Source organism: Lissotriton helveticus, chromosome 1_1 (genome assembly GCF_964261635.1).
Source record: "Lissotriton helveticus chromosome 1_1, aLisHel1.1, whole genome shotgun sequence".
Taxonomy (NCBI): Eukaryota; Metazoa; Chordata; class Amphibia; order Caudata; family Salamandridae; genus Lissotriton; species Lissotriton helveticus.
The window spans coordinates 1,078,970,981-1,078,987,815 of record NC_136057.1 but is presented as its reverse complement, the minus strand read 5'-3'; the positions used below and the strand labels follow the sequence as shown (position 1 = coordinate 1,078,987,815).

Below are 16,835 nucleotides of genomic sequence, written 5' to 3'. Positions count from 1 at the left end.
TGCTAAGGATTCCTAATTATCCCCAGAGCATACCCTTATATTTTAATTAGTGGACCAGCGATTTGAATAAAATACAGTATCGCCTGGAAACTATTTTACTCACTTTTTCAGCTTCAGTGGGGTCACTCAAACTTTCTCTGGACACTACCACGATAAAACCAGAGATCGCCTCGGGTGAGGCTGGCAAGATACTGAATGCAAAAACCCAATGACTGTTGCCATAACGTTTGTGTGGGGCGGAGAACAACATATACCGCTTCTCGTAAAACACAACGTTTATGAGGGTTTTTCATCACATTTCAATATATCTCTTGGAGTAAGTGGTTACAAGTGTCCTATCCTTTTTGATGAAATTTACCTAGTTATGGGGAACAGATAGGACACCCATTCCTCTTCCCTCATTTTGATGAAATACTCATATTAAGCAGCGTACAGCTGCGGGAAAATAGTCTCTGACTTTTCCGTCAAGAAAATCAAGACATCCTTCTGGAAAGTCAACATGGAAGATATGAGTGGCTTGAGTTTTACGGGGAGCGACATCAGCGAGATTCTAGCAGCACAATCCTTAATTCAAAACACAGACTTTGTTCAAGTACTAGCCCAGACTGATGATTGGGACACTCTTACAACAAAAAAGCAAGAACAAATAAGGGTCGCCATCCACGGAAAAATCATGACAGAATACTTACGTGCAAAAATAGCGCCTCGAGGTCTTTGGATTACCAATGCACCACGAATTTTTCTCCACGATTTGGCTTTCAGACGCGACTGGTCCGCAATCTCTTGGAAATGCACCCTTGACTATTTGGTGTTAATAGTGAAAACTGCAAAGAGATTATCAGAAGCCCTATTAACAGAAATTCAAGCCTGTGAAGCCGAACTGAAAAAAGGCATACAACCAGCAGTCTACAAAAAAAGACTAGAGGATTTAAACAAAGAAATTTCGGAGAGCGAAGATTTCCTGATGCAAAATAAACTACAAAAATTAAGCAAAGACATAAAAAAAGTTCAGTCACGAAAAAATGCATCCCTACACTAAAACTGATTACAAATCAATGGATTCAAAAACAGATAACGATTCCGATGGTTGGGACTCTTCTGCAAGCTCAGACACAGGATCTGAAGATTCGAACCACAGACGAGGCAGAGGACACTTCCGTTCTCGACCACAGAGAAGAGGCAATAGATGGCCAAGACAACACTTCATGGGCCCACCCATGCCATTCTTCCAACCCTTTATGCAACCGTATACCGGATGGATGGACCCGTATAACCAAGGGTCACAGCAAATGCAGAACTTTATGGGCATACCACCACAGGGGATCAATAATCAAAATCAAGATCCTTTTTTATTGAGGGGCCAGAACCAAAGAGGAAGAAGAAGAACTGTGTCATGGCAAGACCAACAGCCGAATGTCCAAACCAGGAGCATGACATCATCCAAACCAGGAACCAGCAAAACGAGCCATTAATAGTGAACTTGAGTTCAGTCACTCTAACAAAGGAACAAGAAAAGGTCCTTAACAAAGGGCTCGGTTATGTCCCTACTCCTAACCTCGACCTCTTTAAACTCAAATGTGAACTATCAGAATTCTGTCGCACACTCAAACTTAAAGCACATTTTTCTGATTCTACACCTTCTACTAATCTCGGAGACACTACCCTCCGAAAAAAGTCGAATTTCACTCCACCGAACAACACGGTACCAGTAGAGATATTGACCTTCGAAAAGGCCCTCTTTACAGGCATTGATAATATGGCTAACAATGTTAAAAGACCCTTTCAAAACCTAACCAGGTTAGAAAGAGAAGCTTTGGAAGAACTACAGTCAAACACAAACATTGTGATCAAACCCGCAGATAAGGGTGGAGGAGTAGTTATTCTTGGAAAAGAAGGCTACAGAACCCAATGCCTTGAACTACTGGCGGATGATAAATTCTATACTAGAATTGACACGGATCCTACACCTAGATTAAAAACGACTATCGCTATGATGGTGTATGAAGCCGAAACAAATGGCTGGGTAAGCAAGAAAGAAGCGGATTTCTTACTGACAGACAATCCAAAAACTCCATACTTTTACTCGCTTCCCAAAACACACAAAAACAGAACACCACCACCAGGCCGCCCGATAGTTAGCGGCATAGGATCAGTACTAGAACCCCTCTCCAAATTTGCAGACCAATTCCTCCAGCCTCTGGTCAAAAAAACTCCTACGTATTTACAAGATACTAGAGATTTGTTAAATCAACTTAAAGACCAACCTTTTGACCCCACTACGATGCTTCTAGTGGGATTAGATATTGAATCCCTTTACACTAGTCTGCCCCAAAAAGAGACACTGGAAATGTTAGAGGATGTTCTCTTCATGGAAACTTGGGATTTTAGGACACCTAGACACTTTGTCCTAGAGTGTTGCCGGATGGCACTCACCGAGAACTACTTTGAATTTGAAGAACAGCTGTTCTTACAGAGTCACGGGACTTCAATGGGGAGTGCTTTTGCCCCCTCGGTGGCAGGACTCTACGTGAGCAACTTTGAAACTAATCACGTACTGACACAAACTAACCCTTACGTTTCCAGTATACTCTACTGGAAACGTTATATCGATGACGTTCTTTTGATCTGGCACAATAACCACGACCTGAAACTATTCGTGGAGTGGCTGAACACACGCGATCCCTGGCTTCGATTTACATATATAGCTGATAAAGAAAGCATTGACTTTTTAGATCTGACTATATACTCAAAGGATAACAAAATTGAGACAAAAACATTCAGAAAACCAACGGCCAAGAACAGTTTATTGTCTTATAAACGTTACCATCCCCAACCATTAAGGGACAATTTACCATACAGCCAGTTTTTACGTCTCAAAAGAAATTGTAGCCAAAAAACTGACTATCTTGTCCAGTCAAAGGATCTCAGCATCAGATTACAACAAAGGGAGTATAAAACATCAACCATAAAAAAGTGCCAAAAAAGAGCCCTGAACCAACCGAGAGAAAATCTACTGACTACATTTGAAAAAAGAGAAAATGCGGACCTCATGACCTGTGTGACTACGTTTGGTCCAGCATCATACCAAGTAAACAAACTCATTCAGAAGAACTGGCACATTGTAAATACAGGACAATTCAACTGGCCAAAACCACGCTTTGCCAATAAACGAACCAAGAACTTACGTGATATGTTGGTCCATACTCGCCCCAGACAAGCCATCCTAACCAAACCAATTAGGAATGCCCACATGGCCCCTGTAACAGGACATTACCCATGTGGTTCATGTTTGGCCTGCAAATCAACCACCAGCTCAAAAACATTACAACTTTCCCCCACATTGAATTGGACACAGAGACAACATAGCAACTGCAATTCATCCCATGTGATCTATATGGTCACCTGTCCATGTGAAAAGAAATACATCGGGATGACTTGCAGGAAGGTGAAATTACGAATAGGGGAACATAAAAGTAATATTCGCCTAAAAAAGAACACCACTAAACTCTGTTCCCATTTCGTTGAGCAAAATCACAGCATTGAGGACTTGAGATGGACTGTCATTGAAAAAATACCAGAAGGGACACCCAATGTTGAAAAGGTACTGTATGAAAAGGAACAACGTTGGGTTGACCGTCTGAAAACGAATCAGTATGGTTTAAATGATGAAATCTCATGGCACCACTTTGCACGTTGAAATACAACATCTAAGTGCAAGTCCAACACGAGATAACGTTTCTTTACATTTGTTGCACATTTTTTCAAATAAATTTTCAAATTTTGTGCTTCCCATCTAGCGTTATGGTAATTACAAACACTTTCCCCTATTAACGCTAAAATGAAAATTATTGCACTTGAAGAAAGTTAAACCGCTTAATTTTGAGTTTAATCAGGTCACTCGATCATTTGCAAAGCAGTCCTCTTTCTAGCGCAATGGCCGATAACGAAGAAAACGCCATCGGAAGCGTGCTCCCAGCGTCCAGGAGGCAGAGCCAGCACAAGACGCGGAACACGCTTCCAACGCGGGTGAGTGTTTCTCCTACCGCTCGCTGCCCCAATGCCACCGGCAGACAGCAACCTCACAATTACCCCCCTCTTGGTATCTTTATAGCCTGGGACTTAAAGTCCGTACCTCCTGACGGGACCTGGTAACAATTACCTAAAGGTAAGACCTCACATGAGGTAATTGAGCACCAAACACTCGGTACGAGTAGTATTTTCATAATACTTCCGTTTTCCCTATCCAGGTTCATTCTGTGTACACCCCAAATAGAGGTATGATTCAAAAATAGTTATACAATGTCACAAATGATTTAGCTTTTTGTGCACTACATACCGCTGATACACCACTCCTTGATTTAACTCGCCATGATGTCATTTATGTTGTTTTGTTTCCTAAAACTTGCATATGTCTCTAACATGAGCGTATAACCTTTGAAAAAACACAATGCATGTTCTTAATAACCACGTTTTTTAACAGAAAACTGTTAAAATGCCACCTGTCACCCCCCCTTTTTTTTTTTCCTTTCTAATCCTCTAGGTGACTATTCAGAACCTACATGGGTAAGACTATTATGTTGTATAGACCCACTATTGTCACAAAATAGTGACAATATACTTTTAACTGTGTGTGTTTATTGTTGTCCTGACGAATGCTCTTAGACCCACGGGCCAAGATAGCAGAAACATGTTGACGTTTTTTCTGTCCTAATGACCTATGCTAAGGATTCCTAATTATCCCCAGAGCATACCCTTATATTTTAATTAGTGGACCAGCGATTTGAATAAAATACAGTATCGCCTGGAAACTATTTTACTCACTTTTTCAGCTTCAGTGGGGTCACTCAAACTTTCTCTGGACACTACCACGATAAAACCAGAGATCGCCTCGGGTGAGGCTGGCAAGATACTGAATGCAAAAACCCAATGACTGTTGCCATAACGTTTGTGTGGGGCGGAGAACAACATATACCGCTTCTCGTAAAACACAACGTTTATGAGGGTTTTTCATCACATTTCAATATATCTCTTGGAGTAAGTGGTTACAAGTGTCCTATCCTTTTTGATGAAATTTACCTAGTTATGGGGAACAGATAGGACACCCATTCCTCTTCCCTCATTTTGATGAAATACTCTATGATTGTCATGTTCTTTCTTTCTTAACCCTTGAATATACAGCTACGAAAATCAGGAATAACATTGAAATAAAAGGCTTCCCACTTATGCTTTTTTGCAGTTGGCTTGCTACTCTCTAAAATTTCCCCTAGAACGTCTGTACCAACAGTACTGAGCACAGTTAACATTTTTAGGTTCCTATCTAGGGGTATACTCAACTGGACCTTTCCCAAAGCATTGCCTCTGTTGATGCCTGGAGTATAGACAATCTACATTATTTTAGATATCTCTTTTAGCAGAAGGACTGACAACCTGATTTCACTTTGCTCTAATCCAATACTAAATAGGTCAAAACAAGTAAGGACTATGTGTAATTTAGATTTAGATTTATCCTTATGGGCTAAGTTTAATGTGAGCAAGAGGGGTCCATTACCCAAATTTATATAGGTCTTATTTGATATATATTGCTTCGAGAAATTCAGTTGAAATTTAATTTGGAGTTAGTGTTAAAAAAAAATATCAATGAAAAGGTCCATAAAGGAGGCTTCGACTCTCCCACTATTAAAATATTTCACAATACCTATCATTTGCTCCAAACCTCTCGAAAGTGATTCTGCTAAGATGTTATCATGGAACAAGTGATGATAGTAGACAAAAATATAATGAACTCCTTCACATATTGTATGTATTGTGTTTAAGAAGCCATTGTTACAGTCAGTTTAGCAAAACACTCAAACGCAGCAACGCACAAAAGGTTTAATAATTAGATGTATCCGAAACAATACAAAAAAAGATTTTTTTTTAAATAATGAAATCAATTCCAATTAAAAGCTACTGTTATCAGCTTTAAAATACCCCTGTCAAATCAGTATTTGAGTCTCAAGGCTTAATCAAAGTTCTGTAACAAACATATATATATATATATATATATATATATATATATATATATATATATATATATATATATATATATATATATATATATTCACCAAACGCTTTCAATATAAGAAGCTATGCATAGGAATGCCGGAGTGAGGGCGAGTGGGCTACTATCTCGAAATACTTCTTCGGTAGTTATGAGAATTCCAAACAAGCATTTGCAATGCAATCAGTCTCGCCTTTAGGACCTCATAAGTATTTACCGATGCAGCACATTATCGCACATTACTGCCACGTTAACACTCGCCATTACCATCATTCCAGGCTAACACCGTTACAGACGGATTGTTCTCATCACTCCTAAGAAAGTTTCCCCCCCTCTTTAAATTATTAAACACGATGTCATGAACAATGTAGAGCTAAGTCAAGTGGAGGCAACGTATTTATACCATGGGAGCTAAGGAGACACTCTCAAACTATGCTTGTGCGTGATTGGGTGCTTGCCAGCGAAATACAATAAAAAAAGTCACATTTCATGCTACCATGGACATTGTTAACTGAGGTGATATCAAACTGTGCTTGTGCACGAATGGGTGTTGTGCAGCCGAATACATCATAATAATGTCTAATAGCATGCTACCATGGAGATTGCTGATCGAAGTGATAAGTATGACATTAGTGAGTAAAAATTGGTACCCGGTATAGTGAAGATTCAGCGCCAGTCCAGAGGGATGATACAAATAGTTGGGGAGGGGTGTCTAGCCATCCAGAGACCGATAGCTGGGGGAAAAGGAAGAGGTAAAAATGAATCGAGGAAACCATGGAGGACAGAAATGGGCAGCTGACAGCAGGACTAGCACCAACCCGGGAGTCAGAACGGATATGTTCATGGCTTCAAAGCAACCCGGTGAACAGGTGCCCAATTGTGGAAATTAATCCCGGGAAGAGGCCATATCGGAAATTGCCAAGTGGGAGAAACTATGAGTGAAGGCTGATGGGCTAGATGGAATAGGTAAAAACAAATAAGTACGGAGGCCAGCTGAAGCAATGAATAATGGGGTGAAGCTCGGAAGAACCCTGGAACTTACAATGATGATGAATGGAACCAGTGGCCGGAGTCAGCCATGTTCAAAAGACCGCGCGGAAAGCGCGTCAGTGGAGTACAGCGACGGGACTCCGTGTGTCCTCGGGGAATAAATGGGCCCTGCGCATGGTAACTCGTGGTCAGAAGTGTTTGTTAATGTGAAAAAGGGACTACTTGTGGCCATTTGCACAAAACAGTTAATATATACACGCCGACAGAAAGCAAGACATACAAGATGAAAACATTAAAATACCAACTGATTGCTATTACTTCAAAACCTCATTTGTGGTTATTAACTGTTGAGTGCATAAGTTTGCTAGTGAGTAATGTTGGAGTAGATGTCTAAAAATTAGATGTTTATTCGGGCGCATAAGGAAGCCTGTGCTAAGATCACAATGCGCATATTAATGTAGATTTAAGCCTAATAATAAAACAAGAGTCGTCGTGAGAAGGGTTAGCTTGTGGCTAGGCATGAGAGTGTGTGAATATTTAGAAAGATTGGAAAGGAGTTAAGGCACTGGAAAGGTGATGAAAGAGCTGCTTGAGCCGGATTGGGAGAGATAGGCAGTGATTCAGCAGCATGGTTCAATGGGTTAAAAGTGTGAGCAAGAGAATGGAGCGACTTGGACGTTGCTAGATATGATGAGTGGCTAGGCTCAGAGAGAGAGAGAGAGAGAGGGGAGGGATAGAGAGAGAGAGAGGGGAGGGATAGAGAGAGAGGGGAGGGATAGAGAAAAAGTGGATGGCCACTCGTTGACGGGTATCCGGCTGAGCAACTAATCTGAAAGAATTATCTTTTTAAGTGTTTCCTCTTGTTGACACATAACACTGGTCCGCTGTCTTGGAACTGGCGGCAGCGGCACAACTGAGGGCTAGCGGTGAGCTCATGAGTACGGTCTGGGTTAGCGCTGAGGTGATACTGCCACCACCTCCAGAGGTGGTGGTGCGGATATGGTATGTTTCCATGTTCCCAGAGCGTGTTTGCACCACCACCTGGTTGGAGGGAACCAAGAACTGTTGCCCGTACGGGGTCTGTGCATGGTGCAGGGTAGTGGCGGCGCCATTAGCACTAGCAGGGAGAGCGAACTGTAGAGCGCTGTTGGGCGCGGTGGTGTAGTGTCGGCTGCTATGGAGGCAGCAAGGGCCGTGGAGCCACCTCCACTTTCCTGCTCATCCTGCAAGTACTGCAGCTGCACCGGAGTACTCCTTCAGGATTGCGGTGATGGTGTGTTCCCTCTGAGCGGTCGTCCTTGTTTAAAGCAACGTCAATGACTACTGCAGTGGAATGGACTTGAGCACACCAGGAGGTGAATGTGGAAGCCTGGGTGCGGGCTTCTAAGTCTGTAGATGGTTAAGGAAGTTCCCCTCGGATGCACATTAACCAAAAGGGCGGATAAAAACTGTAGTTAGGCGGTGCTGCTTCCGGAATAAACGGAAGTGACGCATCGCATCTACAGCCAATAAGCCCTCTACATTGTTCATGGCATCGTGTTTACAAATGAAAAGCGGCAGGAGATATTCCCTCGCAAAAGGTGGAGTTTCACCCCTGATAGAGATTACTTGATGTTTTGGAGAGACAGCGCATACGCTCTTCCTGGGCGAGACATAAAAAGAAGCATTGCAATAACTAATTTGCTATAATTATGTGTTTCTTACCCACAAATGACAATGTAGAGAAGAAAGTGTAATTGAATTCATACATTTGCATATTCCATTCCAAAGTTAATTTTGTGTATTATTTTTAAAGGTATAGGGACTTTAAAACGTAGGTTTTTGATACCTGACAAATACTAAAACTATATTATATGCTACATTACCTGACATCTTCCACTGTTTCTTGAATCATATTTTTTATGAAATTGATCTGGATCGCTGTTAATGGTGCACTTGTTCTGTCGCCTTCAATGGCATCCACTATTTTTTCTGATAATGAATTGGCAACTCCAGTAGTGACAGATGTGGTTAGCCTCGAACCTGTGACATGCAATAGACGACAATTACTCCCTTAATTAAAAAAAAGAACCGTAACAGAAAAACACAGCTAGATTAGGAAACTAATAGCCAGGGCTAAATTTGAGCCAGTGGTTTCAGGTGCTCGGCACCAGCACTTAATTGTCAACACAGGCCCTTGTGACAGCCTGCCACAAGGTGGTGCTGTCTGGCTCATCCAGAGATGACCCTAACAGTTAATTATTTAGTCAATATACATTAACAGTGACTATTGCCTCCTGTCCAAGCCAGTTTTGGAGGCTTTAAATAGTCCAAATTGTCACGCTTGTAGGAGTGTATTGGTTAATAGTTGTGTTGTTACTATCATTGGCAGCAGCAATGTGTGGTCAAACCTGCAGTGGCTTCCTTACGACAACCCTAGTACTCATTATTTTACAAATTAAGCACTGCTAATAGCTATCAAGGCAACAGTACATGAACTAAGCAATTCATCTTGCTTATCATTTTGAGGAGTTTGACTTACATTAACAATTGCATCAAGACTGTACACTGCTAATAGCAGAGACACATTTCATAAACTATAACATCAATAACCTTTCATACACTTTCATACACTTCATCAATGCAGCATCATACTGTAGGAAAGTTCTCCTTTTTGCCCGACACATGATGCACTTTGACTTGGTGTGCCCTGGGTCCCTGCAAATCAGATTCCCAGGGCCTGTGTTCTTTTTCAAAGCTGTAACTTTGTACCCATAATTGGCACATCTCTGACCACAGGTAAGCCCCTTGTAAAAGGTGTTACATAGATTGGGGTCCCAGAGTACTGATTTCTTCACATATGCGAAACAAAACTTAAAACTAATGTATATATCACTAGTACCACGATTTTTTGGAGAGATGTTATTTATTCACATCCTCATTCTTATACATTGTATGTATATATATTCAAAAAAATTAACATTTGTGCCCGAAGTGGGAAGGGAAAAAGGAGAAAAAGGGGGAAGTGCTTTGTGAGGGTCAAGGTAGTGTTAAGACAGAAGTAATGGTCACATGTGGTCACACAAAAATACAAATGGTTGACATCACATGGGCGTAATCATTGTAACCTCATACATTGTTGAACATTGATAAAATCCTATCCCATGTAGTTCTGCACAGTAATAATACTTTGTTGAGGATGGGTAGGTGCTGTAAATGATAGTCGACGTTTCGACCCCTTAATGGTGTAGGTTCAGTCGCACCTTACAGTGGGGTCTTCTTCAGGACTGGGATGTGATGTGAGGGAACGGAGGTTGGGGCACCTAAATTAGTGGAAAAAAGGGGATGATTTAGGTAAACTGAATGAATGAATCACCTAATTCCAAGTCCAAAGCAATTGGATATATAATTACCAAAAGGCCCCCGATTGCGTAGGGCAGCGTTGATAGTGGGGGGTGTGTGTTGGGCACGCAGGCTCCTATGGAGGCGAGAGCGTGCTTTGACCTAAGATTGGAGATCAGTGGGTGTTCCATCGGATTGTTCCCACTTGGGTCTGCCTAGAACACCAGATGTGATTGGAAGTACACAAACACACCTCTTAATTGGAGATCCAGAAGGACTCATTTTTGGAACGCAAGTTGATTTACTCAACATTATAACCCTAAATAAATACTGCATTACTAGTCCGATGTACGTTAATTGAGATATGCCAGTGGCAGGGAGTTCTTTGTCCGTGTTCACGGTTTCTATGATCTTTTTTCACAGGGTGAAGGTGATGGTATGGGTCTTATGCTTTATAATTGATTGTTATTTTTGTTGCTAATAATTGATACTGTTGACTCTACATCATATGGTTATATGACTATAGTTTTGGAATCTAAAAGATATATCAGCTCATTTGAGTGTTAAGATTTTTGAATTGTTGAGTGATATATGTTCTGTAGTACCACGTGTGTGCTCATGTTGGGTCCAACTGTATAGATTTAAATTGCCTTAGTTGATTGAATTGTCTCAGTTTTTGTAATATACAACAGTGCTGAAATTTGTATGTATGTAAAGGTCCCCTGGGAATTGAAAGCTAGGTATGGATCGGTCCTGTGGAAGGTGGTGCTTACATCTAGATGCCACCGAAACGCACGTCGACCTCGTATTGAGCCTAGTGCCCTGCACTGTGATTCCGTTCGTGGCAGGGGCTTTCTCTTGTCACAGATTACTCAACTGTGTACGGATACTGTATGGTTGTAGTTGGTGTGAGAGTGGATGAGTTGGTGTGATTGAAGTATGATTGTACTAATTTAACTCAATCCAGGGGTGTTTATGTGTATTTTTTCTACAAATTGGTAGTGTTATTATATTTGTAAAAAATTCTCTTCTGGTTTTGAAGAATCACTGCTTAAAAGAAATGTATTTGTGATTTCATAACTCAGGATGAATAATGTACAAATGTGTTTTTAAAGAAAAAAATAGGGAAAATAATAAATCCCCCCAAAAATGAAATATTTTTGATAAAATAGAACGACTATGAAATAAGAAAAGAATAATAATGTTTTGACAAAATAAAATAATAACAAGATGATTGGAGTTGTCACTGTTGTGTTTGAGCATTTATTGAAATACATATGAATAATGTCTAATGAGAAGGTATAATGGTCTGTGAGGGAAATATTTAGTATTGTGTTCATTTCAATCCCCTCTTTTCCCTGGCCGAAAACATTAACAGAGGGGGTCCCTTTATTCCTACTAGAAAGTAGGGGGTGTACCCACCCAAAGGAATGGACCCATTGGCCCCGACCTGCACACGCCTTTAAACGCCCCTAAATTTTGCATTTAGGGGTGACCCTGAACCTTGCCTCCTCCGATTCGAGGAAGAAAGAAGAAGAACCAAAGAGCAGTGCTGACCCAGGAAGAAGGGGACACTACTGCTTTGGCCCCAGCCCGACTGGCCTGTCCAGACTTCAACCTGCCTACAGCGAGAACCCTGGCGAGCAGCAGTCGGCAGCCCCCAGAGCCCGGAGGACCTGCCCTGCACTCTTATGAACAGACCCGGTCTCCTGTGAGCACCAGATTGGCTCAAGCAATGACAACCCCAGAATCCGAATCCAGGTGGCTCCGTGATTCTGCACCAGACACCCATGGCTTGCGTTCGAGTGGCCCAACACCAGAAGGAGGTCTCCCTAGCCATCCTGACCTGGGATCTGGTGATCCTCGACCTCCCTCAAGCCGACAACTGCAGCCTCAACCTGAAGGGTCCCCCGACCGCAACTGGAGCTGGTAAGAAGAACCTGACATGATAAGACACCCCGCACCCAAAGCCCCACTGCCTTCTGTGGCCTAACCAACAGTGTCTAGGCATCCCCCAAGATCCCAACTTACCTCTCCAGCCAGTGGTCGCTTCCAGGAAGCCTCCCTGCCCAAGCCTGCAGCATCTTCACCAAACCGAAGATCTCTATTGATAACAACAGGGTCCCCGAAGTCGCCTTGGCACTCTGCACCCGGCTGCCCCTGTGCCGCTGGTTGTGCAGCTTCTGTGCTGAATGTTGGCCCCTGGAGTGCTGGTCCTAATGCCAGGAGCTTTGCTTCCACGCCAGAGTGGTAAGCTAGTAAGTAGCCCCTCACCGAAGGCCCAGTTAGCCCCATTGGCTAACATTGGGACGCCCCAGTGCCACTGGCAGTGCAATTTGAGTGCCTACCTGGACCTTTGTCTTAACCCCCAAAAGTCATACCTATAAGTCGAGTACTTACCTGTAAAACCGTTAACCATTTTTCTCCCATAGGAACTAATGTTATGAGTTTCTGAAACAATTGCAAATCCATTTCCAAATGCACTTCTTGAAATGTTCTATGATTTAAAGTATATTTTACCCACCTGTACCAAGACTTGCTTGGTTCTAGAAAATAAAACTTAAGTATACCTTTTTTATACTAACCCAATTGGTCTGGATTCAGCGTCCGAGTGTGTGCCTTAAGTCTTGACTGAATGAATACAATAAATGCTGAAACACAACCTCTGGATAAGCCTAACTGCTCACCCACAATACCACAAAGAGCTGTTTGTACTTACCTAATTTAGCCTCTGCTATACCTCTAGGGACTCCCTGGACTTTATGCACACTATATCTTACTTTGGTATAGTATATACACAGCGAGCTTCATACACATACTGCACAAGCACTTGACATCCACACAGGATGTCACGGAAAGGCTCTATGTTTTCAATTAACAGCAGAACTTTTCACAAGAAGGTACAGTAGGCCACACACTGACACAAATGTTCTGCCACCATTGCTTTTATACACTAATCCTAAGACACGGACAACAGACCTCTGTTCACTCTGGAGGTATGCTTTGTCCACTCACCAGTCCACAGGTCCTCCACCATGCATCCTCAAAGATAGGCCTAGGTCTCTGCACAATGGCTAGATTAGCATGACACCATGGATTAAAATGAAAGGATACCAGATATGCACACAGTCAGGCACTCAGGGAAGGCAGACACGCCGACATACCATGCAGGAAAACGTACACTCCCAACACCTCTCCAAGAGGATGCCTAGAAAAGCCTGATTGGCATTCAGAACAAACTGTGAAGACTGCTGCATAGTCAATCAGGGACGTTTTGTGCTTCCCAACAGTAAAATGGCGTTTAGCTGCTTATTTCTAAAATGCAGAATTTGATAGTGAAACTGTCGGCCTCTTAACAGAAATATTAGTCGGGAATCGCAATCCAGTCATTTTTATTCATGGACTTAGGACTTCTAAAAAATTCCTTAGCTTAGGTTTTAAGAGTAGAACTGATTTAAAGCTGAGCCATCACTGCCACAGCACCGTTGATTGGTTGCTAATGCAAGTCAGATCACTGTGAACCGATGAATCTATGGAGACAACATCATGCGAAATAGTTTTTGATCAAAGAAGTTTACTCATGTCAATAAGGGCATTTATTTACAACCTTGCTAAGAAAAGGAGTCAGAATCTGTTTTGGTACATTTGTCTTGTTAATGCAATTAAAACCCCAACTACATTTATTTTGATGCTAAAGAAAAGCAGTATAGTTGACTTGACATCACTTACTTGGTAATGAGATGCCATTTGATGGAGTGTCATAGATTAACTGTGTCTGAACTTGTTTTGCTGTCTTTTCACTGGATTCCCGGGGCATGCTTACAGAAGATGATGATGTAGTTTTCACATGTCCCATCTCAGAATTTGAAGAACTCAATTTTTTAACCTTGGAAATGAAACAATAGCATTAATTAAACAACATAAGCATATCACTTACAATGCGCTCTGCCTAAAAGAATATATATATATATATTCAATAGATGAGGTGTAATTTCTCTGATAAAACATTGCAATCAGTAAGCACTACCGCCATCAGGCTACCTTTGTGAAATAATAATAATGGGGCCTTGTTTTTTCTGGATGCAGTCAGCTTTGCATACATCACAAATGTATTCAAATTATACAGTATTGGTGCTGTTGTTTCTCACTCACCAGCCCACCCTCTGTCTTCTTAGTAGCGGAGCGAAAGAACAAATTAGAAGATCAATTCATAACAAGTTACTTACCTACGGTAACGATATATTTGGTACAGACATTTATTAGTTGTAGATTCCTTACCTAAGAATTTCCCCTAGGTATCTGTCTGGAACAGGAGATTTTTCAACAGCAGTACCACCCCTGCACGTGGGTAGGTGGCGTCGGTCAGCTCTGTGTTTGCCGCCGTGGGCACCGAAATGATGTTGCAGGACCTATATAGACACCGCCTATGCACGCTGATGTCAGTTCTTAACACGACTTTCCACGCCATAAGCGCAGAGCAATGAAAGACAGTGATCACTGGTGCGTCAAAACTAGGGCCCTTTAGGGGAGTCCCTATCCTTCAGAAAAAAGTTCGGAGAGCGGGAAGATGGGTGGGTCGGTAAGAAATTTACACCTAATATATGTCTTTATCAGATACATTGTTACTGAAGGTAAGTAACTTGTTCATCTGATAGAGACTAATAGTTGTAGATTCCTTACCTTAGAATAGATACCCCAGCAATACCATCCCCGGAGGAGAGTCTGTACCAAGATCACACAAGGAAGTCCTGGAGGCACGAACAGGCAAAGTACCCATCCCTCCGGACTTCGCTATTCACGCAGTTGTGTGTCGTAAACGTGTGCAAGGATGCTCACGTGGCTGCCTGACAGATATCAAGGACTGAAACTCTGCGTGCCAATGCAGTGGTTGCCGCTCTTGCTCTAGTGGAGTGAACAAGCAACCCCACAGGAGGTTCCTTTTTCTTCAATGCATAGCATATTTTAATGCAGAGGACAACCCATCGCAAGAGGGTCTGTTTTTGCACAGCCTGACCTTTTTTGGCGCCCACATAGCTAATGAAGAGTTGATCCTACACCTGGAAGTCTTTGGACAACGCATGTTTTAGGTCCAGGCGGTGGAGTCTCTCCTCTTCCTTGGAAGGATGCAGGGGAGCGTAAAAAGAGGGGCAGAGTGAGGAGTGTCCCACATGACCACTTTAGGCAAGAACAAAGCTTTAGTTCGAAACACCACTTTATCCGGATGGACAGATAAGCAGGCTTGGAAGATCGAGCCTGAAGCTCGCCAACTCTGCAAGCAGAGGTGATGGCAATATGGAAAGCAGTTTTAAGAGTGAGAAGTCTGAGAGGGCAATTATTAAGAGGCTCGAAGGAAGCGCACATAAGAAATGTCAAGACTGAATTCAAATCCCACTGGGGCATTATGAAAGGGGAAGGCGGAAACAAGTGAGTAAGGCCCTTAAAGAACCTATTTACAATGGGAGACTTGAACAAGGAAGGCTGATATGGAAGTAGCAGAAAGGCAGATTGCTGCAAGATAACCCTTGAGGGTGCCCAAAGCAGAGCCCTGCTGAACCAAAGAAAATATGTACAAAAGAACATCTCAAAAAGGGGAAGAATGGTGACTGTTAGAAACGGGACCCCCGGCCGGCCAACGCTCACGCCAAGGTCAGTCAGGGATCATATAAGCAGTAACTCATAAATTGCGCAGGGTGCATATAGCACAACACTAGGATTGTCCCTCAGGCCAACTGGCCTCGCAAGGGGCTTAAATGCCCTGAGTCTCAATGTCAGGGAAGGCTGCGCAGGCAGCCAAGAACACAAAGCCTAAACGTAGCAACTGTCCACTAAGTGCTGGACAGTTGTAAATAATGCTGGGCAACGTTGGAGCCTCGTGGGCTCAAGAACCACCACTGTGGCACCGGTGAGCCTCTCTGGGCTCTAGAACAAGAACTCTGCCTCACTAGGCAAGGGGGGTCCCTCACGGGGGACCCAGGGACAACTGGAGAGCCTCTCGGGGCTCAAAAGAACGATGGGGCCGGGTCTGAGCCTCGCAGGCTCCAAGAACGATGACCTGGCCCCTCGAGTCTCTCGGGACTCGTCAGCCCAATGGCAGGCACGATGGAGTCCCTCACGGGGGACCCAGAGCAAGAACAAATGCCCCCAAGAGCCTCACAGGCTCACGAACAAAGCACTGGCCTCGAGCCTCTCAGGGCTCACGAAACAGGGGTGCCGGCAATCGAGCCTCGCAAGGCTCGTAAACAGGAAATGCCCCCTTTGGAGCCCTCGTGGCTTCACTCTAGAAACTAGCGCGAACTCGCGCTACCGGGCAGAGGGGGGGCCCACACCGACAATGTGTCCCGGCGCCCCTCCCTTCCTGACACTCACCGGCTGTCTGGGGCTGCAGGACGGCTCCTCTCGCGCTGCTCCTCTCTGGGCGGCGCTGCAGGGGCCGCGGGCGGGGCTCCCCTTCACTCGGGAGCCTCGCAGAGACGCTGCAGGCCGC

The 16,835-nt window shown here is 43.2% G+C and overlaps 1 protein-coding gene across 3 annotated transcripts in view; it reads right to left on the bottom strand.

Annotated features, from left to right (window-relative positions):
- Nucleotides 1-16,835, bottom strand: part of NEDD1 (NEDD1 gamma-tubulin ring complex targeting factor) — a 383,820-nt gene that overhangs the window by 86,893 nt on the left and 280,092 nt on the right. For all 3 annotated transcript variants that reach the window (XM_078677984.1, XM_078677985.1, XM_078677986.1), the window contains exons 12-13: nucleotides 14,081-14,237; nucleotides 8,896-9,052 (exon numbers count right to left, since the gene is read on the bottom strand). In XM_078677984.1, coding sequence (XP_078534110.1) covers nucleotides 8,896-9,052; nucleotides 14,081-14,237 — 314 coding nt within the window. The remainder of the gene's footprint in view (nucleotides 1-8,895; nucleotides 9,053-14,080; nucleotides 14,238-16,835) is intronic.